The following is a 21,943-nucleotide window of genomic DNA, read 5'->3' on the forward strand; positions in this document are numbered from 1 at the left end:
ATGTCTTCTGAATTGTTAACACTGCACCCAGGCATCCAGAGTTTTCTTAAACGTGAGTGCCAGCTCCTAATAGACTATATATATATATATATATATATATATATATATATATTCATTCAGTGCAACAGGAGCTTATTGTATTTATATATGTAGCTTATTGTATAATGTATTAAAAAATATGTTGGTGTGATGTTTACTCTCCTGAAATGACTAAAAAGAATCACTCATACATTCTGCGTTAGGAAAACTTTCTTCTATCACAATGTTGGTATACGCAGTGCTATATTGGCTGCTGATGCTTCCTTAACAACTTCCTGTAAAGGGGAAGAAATTTTCTCTTTGATACCACCTTTGTCCATTGCTGAATCTTACTGTCACTCTTCATTGGAGTATTGGATCATATCCAGGCAACATTTCAGTGTTTTACTATTAGGAAACTCCATAGGAACTTTATATAAGGTTCTTGTTTTAATATTAGGCAATGTCACAAGAACAGTATAAACAGTGGTAAAGATTCACCAGAAGAGAAAAAAAAGTATATCCTTGGGACCTGGGGTTTTCCAGATAAGGGCTCTTTCCATAGTTTAGATCTCCATACCTTTAGTCTACCAAAAAAAAACATTTAAATATTAATTAAAGCCAACAGAGTTAATTATATCTCAGCAGAGGTCAAGTAAAAGGAAAATCATTTAAAACAAAAAATATGATTATTTGCTTATAATGGAGTCTATGGGAGATGGCCTTCCTGTAATTTGTAACTTTCTGGATAACGGGTTTTCAGATAATAGATCCCATACCTGCTTGTTTTTCAATGAGTACAAGGTCTTAATTGCTAAAACTACAACGCCAAGCCAAAAAAAAAAAAAGTTTCAGTAGTTATCCAAGAAATACGATTGCATTTTATTGTCATTTTCAGCCTTAACGGGTATATATGGCATATCTTGAGTAGGATATTTTTTTGATTGCTGTTTTCTTTTTTTTTTTTGTCCTAGGCATTTAACTCAAAAAACGATAACTTTAAGCTTTCCTATGGTGGGCACCAGTACCATGCCAGCTGTGCAAATTTCTGGATCAACTGTGTACAGCCCAAACCACCCGGACTCCTCCTGCCAGACCTATTATAGGAATACACAGGATTTATACTGGAACTACCATACACAGATTACTGTATTCATAAATGACTGCTCTTCATAAACCTTTATTCTCGGATTTACCATGATGAAAGTCAGGAAATAGAGAGATGCTTACAGTTAAAATGAAGCAAATATTGCACTAATCACTGCCATTCCGTGCCCTGCTGTACATTCCTTTTATTGTAAATATCACAGCAACTCCTATTTAGTGAAATTATGAATGAAAGAACAACAGTTACAGCTTATGAAAGTATTTGGACATTCTTTTATTGTTAGTTTTTTCCCCCTGGAGGAAGTAAATGGATGGGAGAATTTGACAGCAACAACATACAGCATTTTTAATTGAATTTTGTTTTTTAATTTATTGACAGCATGTTCAGAAAAACCAGAAAGACCTGTTTAGAGCATTACACGGTTTAATAATGTAAAGTGGTAAATTGCTGTCCACAGAATCAGTAAGATGTAAAACTAAGGTATTTTGAAAGCTTTGAAAAACATAAGAAATTCCTACTGTGTCAACATTTACTGCCTGAGGAGATACCCCTGACCTCAGCACTTACCCTGTGACAGCTGGATATATATAATATAGCACACCACAGAGTGGGGGTTGAAGCCTGGGTGCTACTGCAGAAAATCAAAATATAGATGCAACAAACACAAGCATTCACAGGACTTTGAGAGCTATGATAAAAAAAAAAAGGATAAATATTACCAAAAAGTTTCCTTATATGGTTTTTTATTGATCCAACGTTTCAGTTCCTTACAGGAACTTTCGTCAGGGAGACAAACACATTGTGGCGCCACTCTGCGCCTTTAAAGTGTTTGTACACATTCTGTGTCTGTCTCCCTGACAAAAGTTCCTGTAAGGAACTGAAACGTTGGATCAATAAAAAACCATGTAAGGAAACTTTTTGGTAATATTTATCCTTTTTTTGATCATAACTCTCAAAGTCCTGTGAATGCTTGTGTTTGTTGCATCTATATATATAGAAAGAGAAATACTAACATGTAACCACATATTGCTTTTCTATGAAAGTTCAGATGTAGCTGTCAGAAATAAACATGTAAATTGCAAATACACTGGAGAAAAATGTAATGCATGGCCTGGGCCCACACGCATACAGAAGCAATTGTATCCATACAGATACACATTTTCTTACCTAGAAAATACAAAGCCACAAGAAAAAAAATAATCAAGATCAAATACTGATATATGGACACACACACATGTAATCCAAGGAAAGTTTCTACTCTGTGTGCTTACAGGCCCAAAGGCATCAACGTGAGCTTTTTTTATTCCTAGTTTTGTTTTATGAAAGGAGCACTGAAATGGTTTAAGCACATAGCACTCCTCCTCGTGTTCTAAGCTTAAAGTTGGCCACAGAAATTTTGCCCCAAATGTATTTGACCTGGTTAGAAACTATCAACACAAACTGTAATATAAAAATGTAAATTACCAACTTGTGTCCTGTAAGTGTTCTAAACTTGATTTAGGATGTTTCTTGTATTTAACAATATGCTGTTGTCCGTACCTCTTTTTAATTGTTCATACACAAGTATGGGAAGTAAAGTAACTCCTTCCCCAGTGATTCTTATTGGTAAACCACAGACCAACACTCCACTCCTCTTCCTCAAAAAATTCATGGACCCAGAGTACTTTCTTGTTTTCTCAGGCATTCCTTGCCTCTCCCTGTGTGAGTGTATAACAGTACAGAATGTCATCAGTGATTTCTATACTGCGCATGCGTCCAGCTTCAATAGGCACAGGGGATGCTTGGGAAAGATGAAGAACATGGCAGTGTGATGTTTAAAATAAAGTACCCTTGGGCCTGTGCATTGTTTGGAGAAGAGGAACACAGAGGGGAACTTAACAAAGTGGCACCCCCTCAGTAATTTTAAGTCTTTTATTAATATTTTGAGTCCTGTTCTTGTTGAGTTTCTTAACCCATTTAGAATCGGAAATCACTCTTCAAGGGGGGTTGGAAAAAGGTGTCACTTGTGTAAAGAAGTTTCAGTTGTTTGCATTTGATGTATCAATCTTTTCATTGTAAACTATGAGTATTTCCTTGCTGTGACCTGTGCAACCAGAGTAATTATGCACTACGAGGCACACGTTCTGTACATGTTCGGTGCACGAATGCTCAAGTTGTTAATCATGTCAAAGCTAATTCGGTTTAAATGCTGGATGTCACATTCCATAAACTATATCATTTGAGCTTCACTCAGAAAATGCAGTGGTAAATACGGAATAATTTAATTTATAAGACTAAAATTAATTTTCTGAAGCAGATTTAAAAAAAAAAAAAAGTTCTATTGGAGCTAATAAATTTTAATGTTTTTCTCCAGATTTATTTTAGGTGTTTGCTTTGTGTTGCCTTTCCTGCTCGGCGTGATGTGTTTGTGAAACCTTTTAGACTATTTATGTTGAATTGTTGTTAACTGTTGTAGTATTAGGTTTTGTGTGTGGATGCTTGTTATTTTCTTGTTTTGGTATTTGCATGTTGTTAAATGTTTCTCAGCCTTTTAATAAAAAGGTTATAACTCTTAGGAAAATTGCTTCTGTGCAGTCATTTCAAATTTCCTTCTTTTTTTTTTTTTTTGGTACTACACGTATGGGACCTGTTAGCCACCTCTTTAAATTGGAGGAACGGAACTTTCATTTGAAGCCACGTAAGTGGTTTTTCACAGTGAGGCAGTGAGGTTGTTCCTAGTGATGTGGTAATGGCAGATTCTGTTAATGCCTATAAGAGGGGCCTGGATGAGTTCTTGAACAAGCATAGTATCCAAGGCTATTGTGATACCAAAATCTACGGTTAGTATTAATGTTTGTATATATAGTTTATGTATGTGAGTGTATAGATAGGTCAGTATAGGTTTGTGGGTGCTGGGTTTACTTGGAAGGGTTGAACTTGATGGACTCTGGTCTTTTTTCAACCCAATGTAACTATGTATAACTATATCGTAGTTGGGATCAAGCAAACAGTCCTGTTTTATTATTACAGAGGAAAAGGAAAACTGTTGGAGTCTATGGGAGTTGGCCTTTCTGTAATTTGGAGCTTTCTGGATAATAGGTTTCCAGGTAAGAGGATCCCATACCTGTAATTAATACCAGTTACAGAAAGGGGACCTGTCAACCAAATAATAAAAGCCCTTTTTTGTTGTGCCTGTTCTAAACTTATTTAAAAGTCACAGATCATATACTGTCTGGCACAGCAATCACTTCCCATACTGCACTGTACTTGGGCATGTGCATCAGGTCCTTCTTTCTGGCTCATACATAAGATTGAGGGACAATAAAAAAAAATTGCCAATATGGCAACTTGTCACCTATGATTGAGGATTCTGAAATAACATAGGAACCGAGGTTTGACTGATTTTGGTGCATTAGCATGTTAAGTTTATTTTGGACAGAAGAGGGTTTAGACTAATTTCATGGGGTGATAGGTGACTTCAAAGAATGATGAAAAGAGTAAGGCAGGAAACCAGGACAGAAGCTTAACAACATTTCCCCAATATGATAACGACAAGAAAAGGAACAGCTATTTTTTAGAGCAAAGGCCAGTCACCTGGTTCGAAGCTAGTCTGACTTTGTAGTTATTTTCAGCCGGCATGGGTTCCAGCTCTGTGCTTGCTGATGTAGCTCCAACTACACAAAATGCTACAATTCAAATAGATACAGCAGTTTGTATTATCTACCAGTGGTTGGCCGGATATTTTTTTTTCTTTAGCCAGACGTATTGGCCTCAGGTAGAAAAATGTTTCCAGGTATATGCAACAACCCTTGGCTATAAATTCTAATTTTTTAAACCATCCTAATTTCTTTGTTACTTGTTTACTGTAATTATATGTTTATACTGTAATTATATGTTTTCCACTGTAACTGCTTTCTGGGTTGTGTAGAACAGCTGCATCTGCAATGTACACATCCCACCCCCCCACTTGTGCTGAGAAAGTACAGTTGACTATAGACTGCAATGTAGGCCCTGAGGCAGTCTAGGGAATATGCTGCCCCCCTTTTCTTGCTTAGGTTTGTTGCATTGGCAGGGGCCAAGGGGGGTGGCGCATTGCTAGTGCAGAGAGTACAACAGAGCTCTTTGCGCTAAAACAGCTGAATTTTGATTTCTGAATCAGAATTTCAGTTACCAGAAGCAGCTTTTTTCCTGACCCTGCTAAATCCAGGGGTGCTGCTGCCTGAGGCAAGTTTCTCAACCTGCCTCATGGCAGCAGCGCCCCTGTGTTAGGCCAGTGTGATCCACCTAAAAAATATTTTCAAAATATGATAATTTATCACACAAGGTGCCACCAAAATTCTGATTTATTATAATGTCATACTGCATATTGACTACACTAACTCTATTAAAGGACATGTAAAGCCTACAATGTATATCAGTTGGGCATGTCTCCCCCACCCAAATGGCATTATTTGTACTGCATATATCCCCTCCGTTTGCCAGCACCATCACATTTTCCTAAAGCAAATAGCAGCTTTCACCCTGTGGCCATTTTACCCTCTGATACATAATCAGATACTGTACATTTAAATCTGCAAACAGCATACACACACAAAAGACTCTTATTCAGCATACATTTCATCAAGAATACAGGCTCACACAGGCACAACTGTCTCTGATAAAAGTTCTGCTTTGTTTGAGCTGAGCTCAGGAGAGAAAGTTGGGAGAAAAAAATTGAAGCAGACATCTAGAGCTGAGTTTCTATGGAAACCAGTGCCATCTCTTCACTGGCTACTAGACTGGAGAGCGTGTTTAGTAATCTGAGTTTAGAACAACTGAGCATGCCCACAAGCCAGAAGCCAAAGCAAATTCCCGAGCGGGGGGCGAGTGGGTTACAGGAGGAGAAGGAAATCTAAGTGATTAAGGAGATGTTGCAGCCTTACTATTAACCTCTGGACAACCAGTGTGGCAGGTATTGAAAGATTTTAAGGAGGCTATTCTCCCCTATCCATAAATGCTTCTGCCAGTCCAATACACTTGAGTAAACAATTTTCCTCTGCAGTCTCTACAATGAAATTATCTTCATGTACTCACCAAAACACCCATTTATTTACCTATGATCTTTTCCACAACACAAGGCTTTGCTAGGGCTGTACTGGTGATGAGCAGGTGAAAACCTTGAGTTTATTTGCTTGTTGGGTGGTTTGGACCAAGAAGGTGACCCAAAGTCTGGGTTTCGGCAGGTGGCAGGTCAAATTCCAAGCAAATAACCCCCCCTTTGCTGATCTTATAGTGTTAAACATCAGAGAGGAGGCAAGTTGGGTGCAGGTCATAACATAGAAGAGGACTTTGGGTGGGGAAGGAGAGCATTAGAGTCAGGTTCATGTTGAAACACACTCATCTGACATGTTAATCACTAGCCTGCACTTTGCTTACTCCTGCCCATCCCCACACTTTGGGGCTGATTTACTAAGACACGATTTCGAATCCGAATTGGAAAAATTCCGATTGGAAACGAACATTTTGCGACTTTTTCGTATTTTTTGCGACTTTTTCGGCGTGTTTACGATTTTTGCGTAAAAACGCGAGTTTTTCGGCGTCTTTACGATTTTTGCGTAAAAACGCGAGTTTTTCGGCGTCTTTACGAAAGTTGCGCAAAGTCGCGATTTTTTCGTAGCGTTAACACTTGCGCGCAAAGTCACGCCTTTTTCGTAGCGGTAAAACTTAAAAGGCGCAACGTTTCGCGCAAGTTTTAACGCTACGAAAAAATCGCGACTTTGCGCAACTTTCGTAAAGACACCGAAAAACTCGCGTTTTTACGCAAAAATCGTAAAGACGCCGAAAAACTCGCGTTTTTACGCAAAAATCGTAAAGACGCCGAAAAAATCGCAAAATTACCGATCATTACGAAAAAAACGCAATCGGATGCATTCGGCCCGTTCGTGGGTTAGTAAATGTGCCCCTTGGTGTCTCATACACCTTTCCCTTTTAGAATGTAATGCTGTATTGAGCAGGGTCCTCCTTACTGCTTGTACAGAAATTCAAGATAATGGAGGGCACTCACCCATAAATTTTTAAATCACTGATTCCTAGGCACTAGGATCCAATAATCCTCCCAATAATAGGACTTAAGAACAAAAGAAATACAGAAAAATAACCTGCATGCTAAAAAAAAATCATAATACAAAGCAGTGGTACTGCAGTTAATATATCTAAAGTTTATGCAAAATCAGTATCACATACATACAATAACACTGTACACAGACACAATTCCATATATACATACCACCATAGGCGTCGGAACCCGGGGGGGGCGCAGGGGAGGGAGGACATGCTCACCTTTTTGGACATGCCCACCTTTTGTGACCAAAGAGAGCCTCCCAGATTCCCCCCCTGGTTTTGGAAGTTGCAGCTAAATGGAGGCGGAGGTGCAGGTGGCACAGGTGGGGGGAAGGAAGCTCGGGTGGGAAAGGGACAGGGCAGGTGCGCTTCAGGGGGGCTCTCTTTGGCCACAAAAGGTGAGCATGTCCTTCCTCCCCTGGCCCCCCAACTAAAAACATAATCTACTGCCCCTGCATACCACCCATCAAAAGATAGCAAAAAAGCATGAAAGCAGGTACCCTGGATGAGAGAATTACCCCAATGTTTCAGCTGAATGCCTTTGTCAAGAGAACTCATAACCTTGTACACTTATTTTTTATGAAATTTCTGTGTTCATTGTATACACCCCTATTTTGTACAGCACTGTGTAACATGCTGGCTCTTAATATTGTTGTATATTAATACTGATCTAATATTGATCAGACAAGCTAATAAGCTGTCAAATCCATCACACTATCATATAAAATATTGTGTTCACTCTGTTCCACCGATAGCAGATATAAGTTGAATACATATTAATGAGGTAATGTTTCAAAAAAAGGATTAGTTTTTACCCATATCTAGTAACTCATAGCAACCTATCAGATTGCTGACCAGTAAATGCTACTTGCTGATTGGTTGTTATGGGTTACTAGACAAGTAGCAAACCTACAGACTTTCCTTGTGTCCCATGCCACATAAACGAAGGCACAAACTTTGTATAACAGTTTAAGAGAGAAGCAGGTACTACTTAGGGATTTCAAAGTGTAATGTGGGTAAAATATATGTCACTTAGCACCTATTTTCTGCATTTTGCACTTTGCTACCCCTTTAGAAAATGAACCCTCTTTATAAATTACTTATTTACACTCATTGAAAAGGTACTGATGTGAACTAAAACAATAATTATTAAGGGTGCACAGACAGGTTTTTGGTTTCTTGTGGTGGGAGAGGATTGTGTGACGTGTGGCATTGACAATTGCGGTCTCAATACCAATAACCTCATAAAAATAAATGATTTGAAGCGTATGCCCCCCCCCCCCCACCCCCAATCACATTGCAAGCTTATGATGACTTCGGCTTATTACCTAAAAACTAGACGCATATAAACGTGTTATGTAAGGTATATGTTGTAGGCAGCAAAAGGCGAAATTGTCCAGTTCGCAGAGACAGAAGTGGCCTCCCTACAGTTTGTGCATAAATAGTGTCTGTACAATTGGCCAAGGGGCTGATCTGGCCCCCCTATAAGTCTGCATACACTGACACATAATACCTTGATTTCTAGACGGGAAGATTACAGGTAACAGAAATAGCAGAAATCACTAATAACCAGGCTAAGCCATCGCTCCCTCGGATCCCTAAATAACTCCCAGGGGTAGGAGGCGTGGGGTGGGCTGTGCCGGCACACCTCTGCCTGATAGCTCTCTAATTGGCTGGAACTGGACAGCCCGTGTGACGTAGCAGGAGGGGAGCGCCATCGCAGTAAGCGGACAAAAGCATGATGATGCGGCGAGTAGCGCTCAGACTGGTACCTACTGGTAACACATGCAGCAAGGTTCCCGCATTGTCATTCCAGCATCACTTATATAACTCGCTGCCATGTCCATCAGAAGCAATTTTGTCAGGCTGCTGAAGAAGCAAATCAGTATCATAAAGCTTCAGAAGAAATGCTCCCACTCAGTGGCTGTGATCGGGGCACCCTTTTCCAAGGGACAGGTGAGCATCCATTTTATTTCGTTCACTACATTTTTACACAGGCATGCTTATAGATTGATGATAGAAAGATACTGTGTTTATTCATTGAATGTACTAATCAAATCATTATGAAAAGCAGTCATTAACAGGGGGTCAGTGCCTTATAATAATGAGCAGAGTTGGCAACCCGGCTCATACTGGCTCAGTCGGAAAAATCTAGTTTGAGTTCATTGTTAATTGCATGTGGCCATGCAAGGGCTCTTGCTGTATATAAGTACAGAAGCTTCTCTATGGGGCACTTACACTTCTTGGAAACGCATTTATATCCTATGATAAAGCTAACTTAATCTACATTATTAACACTTATAATGCACAGTCTACTGGGTGGAAAAAAATAATGTTGCTGTATGTATCAAACAAAAGTTAGACATTCCTTGATTCTGTTTTTTAAAACTACAGAACAAAATAGTGCAATGCAACAGTCTCAGGTCAGTTTTAACCTGCTTGACCTCTCTGTCACTTTATAAAGTGTTAGTATGGCTGCCACACTAAGCCATTGTGGGAAAGTCTATGTGCCCAATCAAAATCCAGCCCTACGTCATTAACAAAAAATTAAGATTACGGTATTGATTATACAAATATTAGTTTATTTGATGAATACTCTTTTATATCATGATTTCTTCTAGTGTTAATACATGCTTCATCCCTGGCATTTCCATTAAAGCCTACCCCATGTTTCTGTGTTATATATATGCTGCAATGCACACATTCCTTATTTATTATTATTATTATTGACTGATATACATATACAAAAAAATTTAAACAGAAAATATAACTTTCCTTATCTCAACGTAATTTTCCTTTTTTACACTGAAACTTTATCTTTCACAAATAGTTACTTAATTCACTTTCTGGTATTTATTCAAGTGAGACTTAACAATCAATTTTTATGTTTACATCAACACTGTATTTATAAAGTTTGTATTTATAAAGGTTATATAAGTTACACAAGCACATATCCTAATTAAGACCTTTGTTGAGTCTTACCTAAAGCTGCCTATACATGAAGCAATGCCTAACCATTGCTTGGTGTGGGAACAGGTAGGCTGTCTTTCTACCCCTGTAGATTACAGTTGGTCTGTCCAGAGAAAGAACCTTGCTTTTTAGTGCTTCCCATCTATACATGTAGGGTAGTGAAACACAGAGCTACTTGTCATGGCTGCAAAATACTGATAATTGTCTCTACTTGTGTTTAAGCAGAAACAATTATCGATATTGTCTATGGCAGGCGTTTTGTAATTGCAACAATTAGCTGGCTACAAGTAGCACTGTTTGTTATAGCCCATAGGGGACAGGGGCATAAGTATAATGGAAGCACTCAGTATATGTTGCTGACTTGCCATAAAGTACCATTGTGGGAGCAACATTAAATGGAATTCAATGGGGAATTTGCCAAAAGCAGACCAATAAAAAAACAATAAACGTTACTTTGCAAGAACAATTGTATACCTAATGGGTTAATTAGGTACAGGTTACAGCCTAATATAAATAATACTTATTATAGAGTCCGACAATGGCATTATTCCCTGTTTTATGTGTCTTGTATCACAGCTCTAGACACCTAATTGCTATTTGTATGTGTAATGCTTCTAACTCCAAGTAGTCAAATCTTACTCCAAATGCTGCTTCACATGTTTGTCATGATTGTGCACCACTGAAAAGTTTGTGTGGATTTGAATTATCTTATCTTAGATTTTTATCATCTAATGAAATGTGTTTAATTATAGAAAAGAAGAGGAGTAGAGCATGGACCTGCAGCCATAAGAAGTGCTGGTTTAATTGATAGACTGTCCAATTTAGGTAAGATGACTAAACTTTCTTCCATTGTGATTGCTCTAACCAGAAAGGATGGACAATTATATAAATATGTATTTTTAAATTCTTAAAATATCAGATATCTCTAATACACTGGTTATGTAGTTCCTAATAAAGCAGTGTGCCTAACGGTGAGACAGAAGTGGGTGGGGTGGCATATAATTAATTCTGTAATCCACCTTTAACTGAAATTTACAAAACATTTATGTCCCAAAACTTATCAGGCTACCACTTAATTGATGTATCGATCAACATGACTTTTAGAAACTAAAGGCCTGCACCAAGTATTACCATGATAGCAAGTCCACTGTGGTCTGTACCTAGGGAGAGCAATTTTGAACCCTCTGGCAATGGTAAATGAACCCTTGGATGCTTAAAACCATTTATTCTCATGATACAATCTGTTCTATCTATTTTCCTCCCTCAAATCCTCCTAAATATTATAGTTACCACCAAAGCTGAAGGAATTATAGCTCCTTAACATAATGAGCTTTCATTCAGTTACTAGTACACAAGGACACAAGCAGACATTACCTTGTTATTTAGGTGCTGCACAACACTCTGCCTTCCCTCTAAAGAACATGGCAGATTAATTTATAAATGGTATATTCCTAGTACATGAAAGAGCCAAGTCTCCTAATATATATATATATATATATATATATATTTTTTTTTTATATATTTGTCAAATTAATAAATCAAATGTCACTGTGCAGGCAAAGTTATACAATCAGCTTGTACTCAACAATAGTCAAAAGGGAGAAAAATTATTTTATTATTTATGATAGCTTCTTGATGTCTGTGTACGATTGCTTGCAGTGAAATCAGCTTAGGTCAGCAATTTTAAAGCTATAAGATTTGTGTAGTATAGCCATAAAATTGTTTGCATTTCTGAATTATGTTAGGAATATATGTAACTGTGGTATCCCTCAGTCTTATAAGTGACTGTATTACCACATACATATGAACTGTCTGACCTGTCACTTAACCCACCCCTGAAACAATAAATCTGTGTGTCTGGAATTCTGTGCAGACTACAATCCAAGATGGTGTATATAGATAGATAGATAGATAGACAGACAGACAGACAGACAGACAGACAGACAGACAGACAGACAGATAGATAGATAGATAGATAGATAGATATGGATTTACTGAATTTATTGAACTCTGTATTCATTATAATCTAGGTCAGGTTGGAAGGAGGGTTTTATATTGAGTGCAAACACTCAAGTCAACATGACTGGCACCACAGAGCATGTTTTTGCGATATGTAAATCATATTTAGAGGGCCATGCAATAAGACATTTGAACCTAGTAGTTTTCCATTTTAATAGTGGGGAAGATGATTTAACGTGTTGTCCCGGAACACTATCTTCTTGGGAGACGAAACACATCCTCCTGTTTGCAGAGTGATCTTATTTCAGATTCCAAAGATGCCAAATCGCTTGTCAATCTAAAATCTGCAAGTCATCCAGAGTAACTTCAGAAGTGTCCTGTGTGTAGAGGAACGTCTGAGATAAACAGGCTCTTAGACTGGACTTTAAATAATCCTCTCTGTGATATTTTTTAAACTGGGAAAAACACCACCAAATAATATGTTAGCTAATAACAATGTGGAAAGAGACATTTTGTTCTTTTTACCTTGTTTTAAGATTATACTCTCTCGCTGTGGAGACAGAGAAGCAACATGATATTAAGGTCATTACTCTGCACTTTTCTTCTTTAGCTACGCAGCACTCTGAATGACTTGGAACAGCTACATTCACCATAGGGTATCTTTGACAATAGGAACTTTAAAGACATTAAAGTCTAATTCACTTTAGCTCATAATTATGCTACACATAAAAATATTGCTTTATCAGCCATTTAGGTATAGCCCCTAAAATTTCTGCAAATACATGCTCACCCTAGGTCATAAAGTCTCATCCTATTTGACCTTCAAGATGGGCTTCCAGGAGTATCTAGGAGAGGAAATAGGCCAACAAGGGCTAACAATGTGCTTGTAGATAACAGGGCTACTCACTGCAGGAAAAAGGGAAAAGTGTCAGGTATGAAACATTTTGATGGTTATTCTTGAACAAATATCACTAAAGCTGCAAGGGGAAGGAGAGGAAGTAAAATAAAACAGAAAGAAATATTTCAAGAATACATGCAAGTAGGCGTTGATATGAACAATATTGTGCCAAAACCCTTCCAGATGTCTATTTAGCCACAAATCAGATAGAAGCCTGCGCTCTCTGTTTCTACAATGCATTACAGTGTTTCCTCTATACTTTTATGCTGTTTGCAACTGTAATATCTAATGCGCAGTATGCTTTCATTGGGATTAGCAATTAAGTACTATTAAATTACTTCTGCTGTAAGGTTAGATTTCTCTCATATGCATATTTTAAATTTGCACTGGTGGTTAGATTTTTATTTCAGTAGTTTATGTGATATTCTTGCAGGGGTGTTAAATTATACATATTGCCTGATTTAATGTCTTTGCTAGGAGATTACCAAGTGATGTTCACTATAATCTGCTATCATTTTCTATCTGGCGGATTACAATAATGCCCAACAACTCTCACTGGTTATTGCACTTAATGCTTAAAGCACAACATACGCTCTGTCCTATATATGCTACCTGGGTACGTATATTACTCATAATTAATTACAGAATATTGAGTCCAATTCTGTATGGTGGGTAGAAGACCTTTTCCATTCAGTATGCTGTTTGGTGGAAACAGTCCACTCAGTACGATTTGCTGTATGTAAATGAAAAAAAGTGAAATCGCCCAGGGCCACCATTAGCCTTCATCTGTAGAAATATTTCATTGAAGTAACTCCCAGAAATGCCAGGCCTCTCAAACCCAGGGTTTTAATGTGAGGCTGGTTGTTGTTATAAACTCCTCTACTTTGCTTAGACAGTATCTGACTAGATGGAGAAAATGATTAGTGGGACTTTAGTACAGGCCCAAAAGTATTATTTAGGTTGGCCACTTATGTTGGGTAATCAGACCTGGCTTGCATTGACTTGGCTTATCAGTTCATCCTATAGGTATTCAGTTGAAGACCTTAAGCAGTCCAGCGAAGGCCTTCCTCAGACTTTTGCCAGGAACTATGGAATTGTTAAATATTTACAAACATGTACAGGTTGTATAATTACACTAATGGGGATTTCTGTGTAGCTTTTTATACTCTTATATTAATTTCAATGGACTTCCCAGTGGTGTAACAAATTCTGTTGCATTTGACCAAAATGTATGCACAGTCATAGCCGGCTTCATAAATATTCAATTAATTTATTTTTTTTCCTTTGTATTAACATTATATTTTCATAAAGCAGAAAACACTGTAAATTTCTGGCCATTAAAAACATTGGTGCCACATATTCCATGTATGTCTGTGTGGGCATCAGTCATTTTATTGTATGTCAATGGAAGGGTTAACGTTCATCTGTTACCTGTAGGTAACCTAATCATGTTTTCAATCAAGCAGTGAAAAATTGTGCAATACTGACTCTTGAAATGTAATACTTGTTGACTGCTTGCAAAAATGTTTCCACATTAGCAAGCCTCTTACACCCAATTTTCCTATACATATGTTATGCTCCTAATATAGAAGAGCTGATAACTAGCTAAAACCAGTTCTCGTTTTACAATACTACCTTGTGCATGTGGTAATTCCACTTGCCAAATCCCTGTGACTAACAGCACTAAACCCTTTATCATAAAATTTTGTTTTCATGGCTAACCTGACGTGAACTGCTGCTTCCTGGCTTATCTTACCTTCTTTTACCTGCCTTTACTTTGATTGATTTATTTATTTTATTTGGTACTCTACAAACTATCAATTATTGTTGAATAAAGAAGCAAACAGGTTAATGTCTGAGAATGTTAATATCTTGCTTAGCAAGCATGCAATTATTTAGGGTCACAATTTAAAAGAAGCAACTTTTCCATTGGTTTCCATTATTAATTTTTGTTATAGTTTATAGTTTCTTCTTCTGTTTCCAAATCTCAAATGGGGGTCACTGACCCCTGGAAGCCAAAACTATTGCTCTGTGATGCTACAATTGTATTGTCATTGTTACTTTTTATTATTTATTTTTCTATTCAGGCCCTCTCCTATTGATCTACCAATTGTAACTAATTTTAAACTGCCTTAGAATATTACTCCCTACATCATAATAAAAAATTATCTGAAAGGTGAACAACCCCTTTAAGCAATGACTGGCAACCTAATATGAATTCCCATTAACTGAAGGGTATCATAGATTATATTGCAAATTCAGTATTCTTTCTTTATTCTAACATACTGATTTTGAGGCAGGTTTACAAATAAAAATGGATTTATATCTAAGAACCGTTTCCAGCATTATCTAGCATTGGAAATAACAAAAGCAATGATAAAATAATAATAGATTTCTGCTCACAATAGAATAGATTTCTGGAGACAATAGAATAGAACTATATTACCCAACAAGCATGCTATAACAAAAACATTTACAGAGTAAAGTTATAATAAATGGGATAATAAATAAAATAATACTCTAACTGGTTTCATTTCTTACAGGATGCAATGTATGTGACTTTGGAGACTTACACTTTTCCCAAGTTCCTAATGATGAACTGTACAACAGCATTGTTAAACATCCTCGTACTGTAGGACTTGCCTGCAAAGTGCTGGCTGAGGAAGTGAGCAAAGCAGTGGGAGCTGGGCATACCTGTGTAACCTTGGGTGGAGATCACAGGTGAGTTTCTTCCTGAGCTAAACAAACAGAGACTGAAGCTACTCCATGTTTAGTCATTGTAAAGCAGATATATAGATTACCAGTGCACAGATCATGGACTTCTGTTTATCTGTGTACCGGTAATCTAATTATCTACTATACAAGGACCAAACATTTTGACCATAAATTTCCCTAATTTGAAATAAACAAAACCATTGATTTTTTCCTGATTAAAACAAAAGCCAAAAAGTATGTTCAGCATATACTGGCCCTTAAAAAAATACACTTGGGTTTCTAAAATTCTTTGGGTAGGCTTTTTAATTATCATTTTACATGTAAATAGCTTTGTGCAAATGACAGAAAATCAAACTATTTTAGTATCTGCGTGTATTTTTACACCCGCTAAATGAAAAAGGACTCTTTGAAGTGTTGAGTGACTGATGAAATTCTGTGTCAGTGTTACACACTCCGCTTGCTATATATGGCATATCGGATTTTTGGCTTGTAAATCATGGCACATAACATGATACATTTAGGTGTATGGATATTGTCTGGGGTGATTTGACAGGGACCATCTGGTAACAGAATTTACCCTCAGTACATTATAACTGAAACACTCTTTGATACCCACAGTTAACCCATTTAATACACTTGGACATGCATTAACACCCATTAACAGATGGTCATTAACAATAGAAACAGGCTTCAGCTGGAATTTAGTTTTTTCTTGTATTTGTAAAAGAAATAGATGTTATATGTAATAGACTTGCTTTTTGCCCTACAGTTTGGCTTTTGGATCTATCACTGGCCATGCCCAGCAGTGCCCAGACCTCTGTGTAATTTGGGTGGATGCCCACGCAGATATTAACACCCCTTTGACAACTCCATCAGGAAACCTGCATGGGCAGCCAGTGTCGTTTCTACTGAGGGAGCTTCAGGACAAGGTACGGCTGTTCTGCTGTGAAATTCCTTGTGCATGATTTGTTGGACTGTGTCCAGGCAGCAGGGAGGCTTGGCAGGGGCAGGTAGTATATAGTCAGCTCTGATTGGCTTATTTTTACTCTTGCTATTGCAATGCAAACCTTCAAGCCTTGAGCATTTGGCAAACTGCCCAGGCATTCCTGATCTGCACTTAAGGCATGACTCTTCTAGAAAACACCTTTAAACCACCTGTTCATTTTGAACTCAGTGAGCAGTGTGCAAAGTTCTACAAAACAGCTGCATCTTATTACAGTATCAGGTTTTGCTGTGAAAAACACCAGGTCAACAAGGATCTCCTGATTAACTCTCCCAGGCATGCTGTATGCATTAATAGGCTGCAATAGAAAAATAGCAAATCAAATAATTCATGCAGCTTTAGTGAAAGTCGATAATCTGTGTATGTCTATGGGCGCCATGTACAACTCTTGCTTATAAATCTAAATTCTTATCTTCTTAACTAGGTACCACCAATCCCTGGATTCTCTTGGGCAAAGCCATGCCTATCAAAGTCTGACATTGTATACATTGGTTTAAGAGACCTGGATCCAGCTGAGCAGTAAGTACCAGCTTCTTAAGTGCAATGAAACAGGAAACCAGATGGAACTAAATGTGCTTGAAGGCTAGTATAAACTTTATTGCAGCAGGGTCACCTCCTTATCACCCTAAACACCCATGACCTGAACGATCAATCTGTTGATGCCAAAGACCGTCACTATTTAGCGGGTTGGTGGGGGTTATTTGGACCTCTGTGTACTTGAAAGGCCAGGGCCAATTTTTAATTCCAGACCAGGTCTGCCTCACTGCATTTAATCTTTTTTTGGTCATTAAATATCTAATTCACTTGGCCCATTTGACACCCCTGCAGTCTCTGTAATTACTCTTCTGAAAGAACCATGTACTTTTACTACCCTAACATAATGAAACTTCCTACTTCATTCTTAAATTAATTTTTGGAGTCCTGACAAAATGCTTACTTGCAGGACATCATTTTCTTATATATATATTTTGCTGAAAGCATTGCTTGTTCGGTGTTCATGTTGGAAATATATATATAATAAATGCACATTTGTACAAAAAAAATGACACAATTCATATTTATTGTTGCAGATTTATTTTAAAGAATTATAATATCTCATATTATTCAATGAGACACATCGATTGCATGGGAATAAAAAAAGTCATGGAGAAAACTTTTGATCAGCTTCTGGGCAGGTACGTTTTAAGAAATGGATGGGGTGGCTTGCCTTGGCTTGTGCCAAAGATAGATCAAGTTCTTGTTACAAGAGACTGTCACTGAAGCTCAGACTGACTGCCCTACTTAAGATACTGTGTCAGTGTTAGTGCTGTCGTACCGAGTGCTATTTGCAGTACTCCATTTCTTACATGAACTTGATGACTCCTCCTAGCCATGGGCATTTTTTTTTTAGATAAAGGCATCACTAAGCCTCTCAGAACAGTGAATGTCAAGACCCAAATCCCTGTCAGGGTAATATTGAGGGTGTATGCTTATTTACTGTCTTGACTACCCCCTGCATTGTACCAAAATGACTGATAACAACTATATATATGTTACTTTATACTCTAAGGATACCTGACCAGATGTTGCACTGCAGGGGGAATATTGTGAACCAATTAAAGTATCCATTTGCAATAAAGTGCAATATTAATGACAAAATATTCACTTCACTGTTTGTGGCTTTTTGGTGCATATATGTTTCACCTATTATTGTATGCACACTGGGTAAGCTATTTTACAATGTTTATTGAAATCTAGCTCCAAAGTTAGTTGCTCGCCTTGTTCAAAACTACCACCAATTTTGCTACACAGAGAGGGGGAATTATGAGAAACAGCACCAGATAATTGTCTAATGGGTTGGTCAGTTTTTAACATGACCGGGTTCTATTAATCTAGGTAAAAATTCAATGAATTGATAACCATAATTTAAATATATATTAAACTGGTAATCATTACTTTATTCATAGAATTATATTGATTCATATCAAGTTCTCCAAAGGTTATATTTTGGCACTAAATTTTCTTATTCATATTTTATGGAGTTGACCTAAATCAGCAAGATTAATACTAAGGGGTTTATTTACCAAAACTCAAATTTTTGTCTTTTTAAAAATTCGAATATACTCATTTCCACGAATATCTGACTAAAAAGTCTGTGCAGGAACAAAAGTCTCAGGAAAGTCACGAAACTGCAGCTTTTTTGAATTGTTGCACTAAAACCTCTACTTTTTCTAAATGTGACACATAAATCCAAATTGGAAAACAAATGGCCCCCTAGGTATACCAAATACATTTAAAGCATTTTTTCCAGAACAGGGGAGATATTTCATCTTATTTTATTTCTTTGCATATTATAGGAGAGATCGGCCAATTCACTTGAGTTTTGACATTGATGCATTTGACCCAGCCCTAGCACCAGCTACAGGAACTCCTGTCATTGGAGGACTGACTTACAGGGAAGGTGTCTATATCACAGAGGAAATTCATAATACAGGTGACTCCTTATTTTATCTGTATAAGAAATTACATTTATATGCACAAATAACATTTGTACTGAGTTGGTTGATTCTCAGGTCTCAAAGCAATAAATAAAGTAGAAGTGAAAGCAGGAATTCACTTTAAGTGTTTCATGGGATACTCTTGTGCCCCAGCTTAATGGTCCCTCTGTGTGTAGCGCTGCCAAACCCGACAGGACTGTATACAGTGAAATGCAATTCTTTTCTTTTTGTTCTACAAGTGCAAATATTAGCACCTCTGGGCTAATGTACTCGCAATGCAGCAGATATCCAGTTCCCACCCCCAGAAACATCTTGAGGTGCAGGCCAATAGATATTGGTTTTTAAAAAAAATAAATGCCCCAACCCCATGCCAAGGGCAATGTTTCCTTGTCTGTATGTGCTTATTAACAGAGCCTCATGACTCACTCATTATGCTTATTACGTTTAATTTACATGCTTGTGTGCCAGAATGGTGCCATAGTGCTGAAGGGGGCAATAAAAAAAACCCAAAACATTATTGATTCTATTAACTGGAATGCGGGTTCAGTTAGGCCCTGATAGGTGCCCATTAAAACTTAAAGGAACAGTTACACAAAAATATTTAAATACCCTTTTGCCTTTTTTAAATGCTTCATGTAGAATTTTAGTGACAAACTGCTCCATAGCAGCATGGCGAAAAGGCGACGGGTGCTTGAATTCCTGTGTGCACCAACCCTGAAGTTGTCTTCGTGTGGGAGGACCTTCGGCACTTAAGCTTTTTATTAGCGTATGCAGTTTAAATTTATGTTTCTATTTCTTCAGATAGTTTGGGGGTTAATGTTGCAATCCCAATTTTAAACTACATAAGCTGATAAAAAGCTTACAGTACAGTTGGCTACATTAGTTGATATTTTTCTCAGCAGCATCTGTGGAATGTTAGCAACTATTTAGCACTTTTAACAGCTACTATTAATGAAATTCAGGGATTACGAGAAGGTGAAACATGACACGTTAAACTGTGATATTAGAAAAAGGTAAAAAAATAAATAGCAATTGCCAAAAGTCTTTATTTCTGATGTAATATCTAAAACCAACTGAACTAAAAAAAGTGTTTGAAAAATGAACAACCCCCTTAAACTGTTGGTTGATATAGTTTGGTTTTCATGTCATAATTCTGAGTTCTTTTGCAGGAATGTTGTCTGCCTTGGATCTTGTGGAAGTAAATCCAGTTCTTGCTGCCACATCAGAAGAAGTCAAAGCCACCGCAAACCTAGCAGTGGATGTCATCGCCTCTTGTTTTGGCCAGACAAGAGAGGGAGCTCACACTAGAGCTGACACAATTATAGATGTCCTACCTACACCCAGCACATCATATGAATCAGACAATGAAGAGCAAGTGAGGATTTAGAAATGAACAGCATTCCTCCTATTGTGCATTCCAGAACTGCAATACAACTCCTGAGGATGGATAGACTTTGCCTGTTTCACTCCATGGAGAGAACTGCTTTTTTTATATGTTATTCCTTATTAAATGTAAAAATCTTGACTATGTATTAGTCAAGATAGACAAACAGGTCTAGGCACTTATATATTATTTGGTATAATGGTAATCTATATTTAAGTTTGACCAACAGGCACATCTAGATCTAGATTTACTAAACAGGTTTTGTATTTCTTTGTGGTTTTTTTGCATGTTATTTTTGGGGGGTTATTACCCTATTTTTATTGTCTGCCTCAGATTTATTAAACATCAAACAAGCAAGAGAAGAAATAAAGAAAACACAAACTGTTTCTCTTATTGTTTCTCTGGGTATTTCACATAAATTAACTTAAATTTTAAATCCACTACCTCTCTTTATAACCTATGCATTGATTTCAAGTTAAGGACTTAAAATAAGCAAAATCTGTTTTTTTAATGCCCCATGACTGAGCTAATTTTGGATAAAAAAGGCAATTATGTGATACCAAATAAACTACTATATATTTATGGAGTCACGTTGCTGTCACTGGAATTATGAACAGTCCAAAGCTCTAATTGTTCTAGGCCTGCCACTGAGTTGCTTAAGAACACATAACCAAAAAGGGTTTTACCATAGCCTCTCACACACCATTGAAACCACCTAAAGGCATTTGTGCCAGGGATCACAGCGACTACAGAAAATAAGGGCTCATTATGGTACTGATAAAAAAAACCTACAGCTCTCACCTTTCTGCAGCAGGATAATGCATGAAGTTATGTATAGCATGTATAAAAAAACAAGGATAAAAAATAACTGTGCCCTGCCCTGGGTAAATGGTTTTCGTCATGTATTACTTTTGGTATCATTGTCTCTGTGTCAGCACATAAAAAAACCCAGACAAAAAGATTCTGCAGCTATTTCATAGTGGTTTTCTTTTGTCTACTGGTCTTCTTTCAGAGCCAAAATGTGTTAGAATTTAAATAATGAAGGATTGTGTTACAATCACCCTGGCCAGTATTTCTAGATGTATAATTGTCCTAATCGTTGTGCTGTTATAGCTTATAGTGAGAAGCCTGAAAATTGGCCACTAGACTGGAGTATCAATTTAACCCCCAAAACCTAAAAACAATGTAATAGTCACATGTTAAGTTATGATTTTTAACCACTGGCATAGGAAGGTAAAGTTAAATTACTCTGGGTAAAGTTAAATTACTACTAATGTCTGCCATTGATTTAAACTTATCTTAGTTTATGACTAATAAAACGTTTTCTTAATTA

General features: G+C 37.3%; 2 protein-coding genes across 6 annotated transcripts in view; both read left to right on the top strand.

Annotated features, from left to right (window-relative positions):
• Positions 1–3,686, top strand: part of synrg (synergin, gamma) — a 43,968-nt gene extending 40,282 nt beyond the window's left edge. For all 5 annotated transcript variants that reach the window (XM_002939639.5, XM_004910648.4, XM_018091503.2 and 2 more), the window contains one exon: positions 993–3,686. In XM_002939639.5, the coding sequence (XP_002939685.2) occupies positions 993–1,124 (132 nt within the window). In that variant the 3' untranslated portion in view covers positions 1,125–3,686. The remainder of the gene's footprint in view (positions 1–992) is intronic.
• A 5,339-nt stretch (positions 3,687–9,025) lies between these two features.
• On the top strand, positions 9,026–21,943 carry arg2 (arginase 2). Its single transcript, NM_001079217.1, has 8 exons — positions 9,026–9,160; positions 10,927–10,999; positions 15,575–15,752; positions 16,516–16,675; positions 17,174–17,268; positions 17,820–17,924; positions 19,086–19,222; positions 20,396–21,943. The coding sequence occupies exons 1-8, from the start codon at positions 9,044–9,046 to the stop codon at positions 20,611–20,613; spliced, it is 1,083 nt and encodes a 360-aa protein (NP_001072685.1). The 5' UTR covers positions 9,026–9,043; the 3' UTR covers positions 20,614–21,943.

This window comes from Xenopus tropicalis, chromosome 2 (assembly GCF_000004195.4).
Source record: "Xenopus tropicalis strain Nigerian chromosome 2, UCB_Xtro_10.0, whole genome shotgun sequence".
NCBI lineage: Eukaryota > Metazoa > Chordata > Amphibia > Anura > Pipidae > Xenopus > Xenopus tropicalis.

Coding starts and splice junctions, on each gene's coding strand:
- arg2 (NM_001079217.1), top strand. CDS start 9,044: ATGTCCATCAGAAGCAATTTTGTCAGGCTGCTGAAGAAGCAAATCAGT. Junction 9,161..10,926: donor CACCCTTTTCCAAGGGACAG/GTGAGCATCCAT, acceptor GTTTAATTATAG/AAAAGAAGAGGAGTAGAGCA. Junction 16,676..17,173: donor TGAGGGAGCTTCAGGACAAG/GTACGGCTGTTC, acceptor CTTCTTAACTAG/GTACCACCAATCCCTGGATT.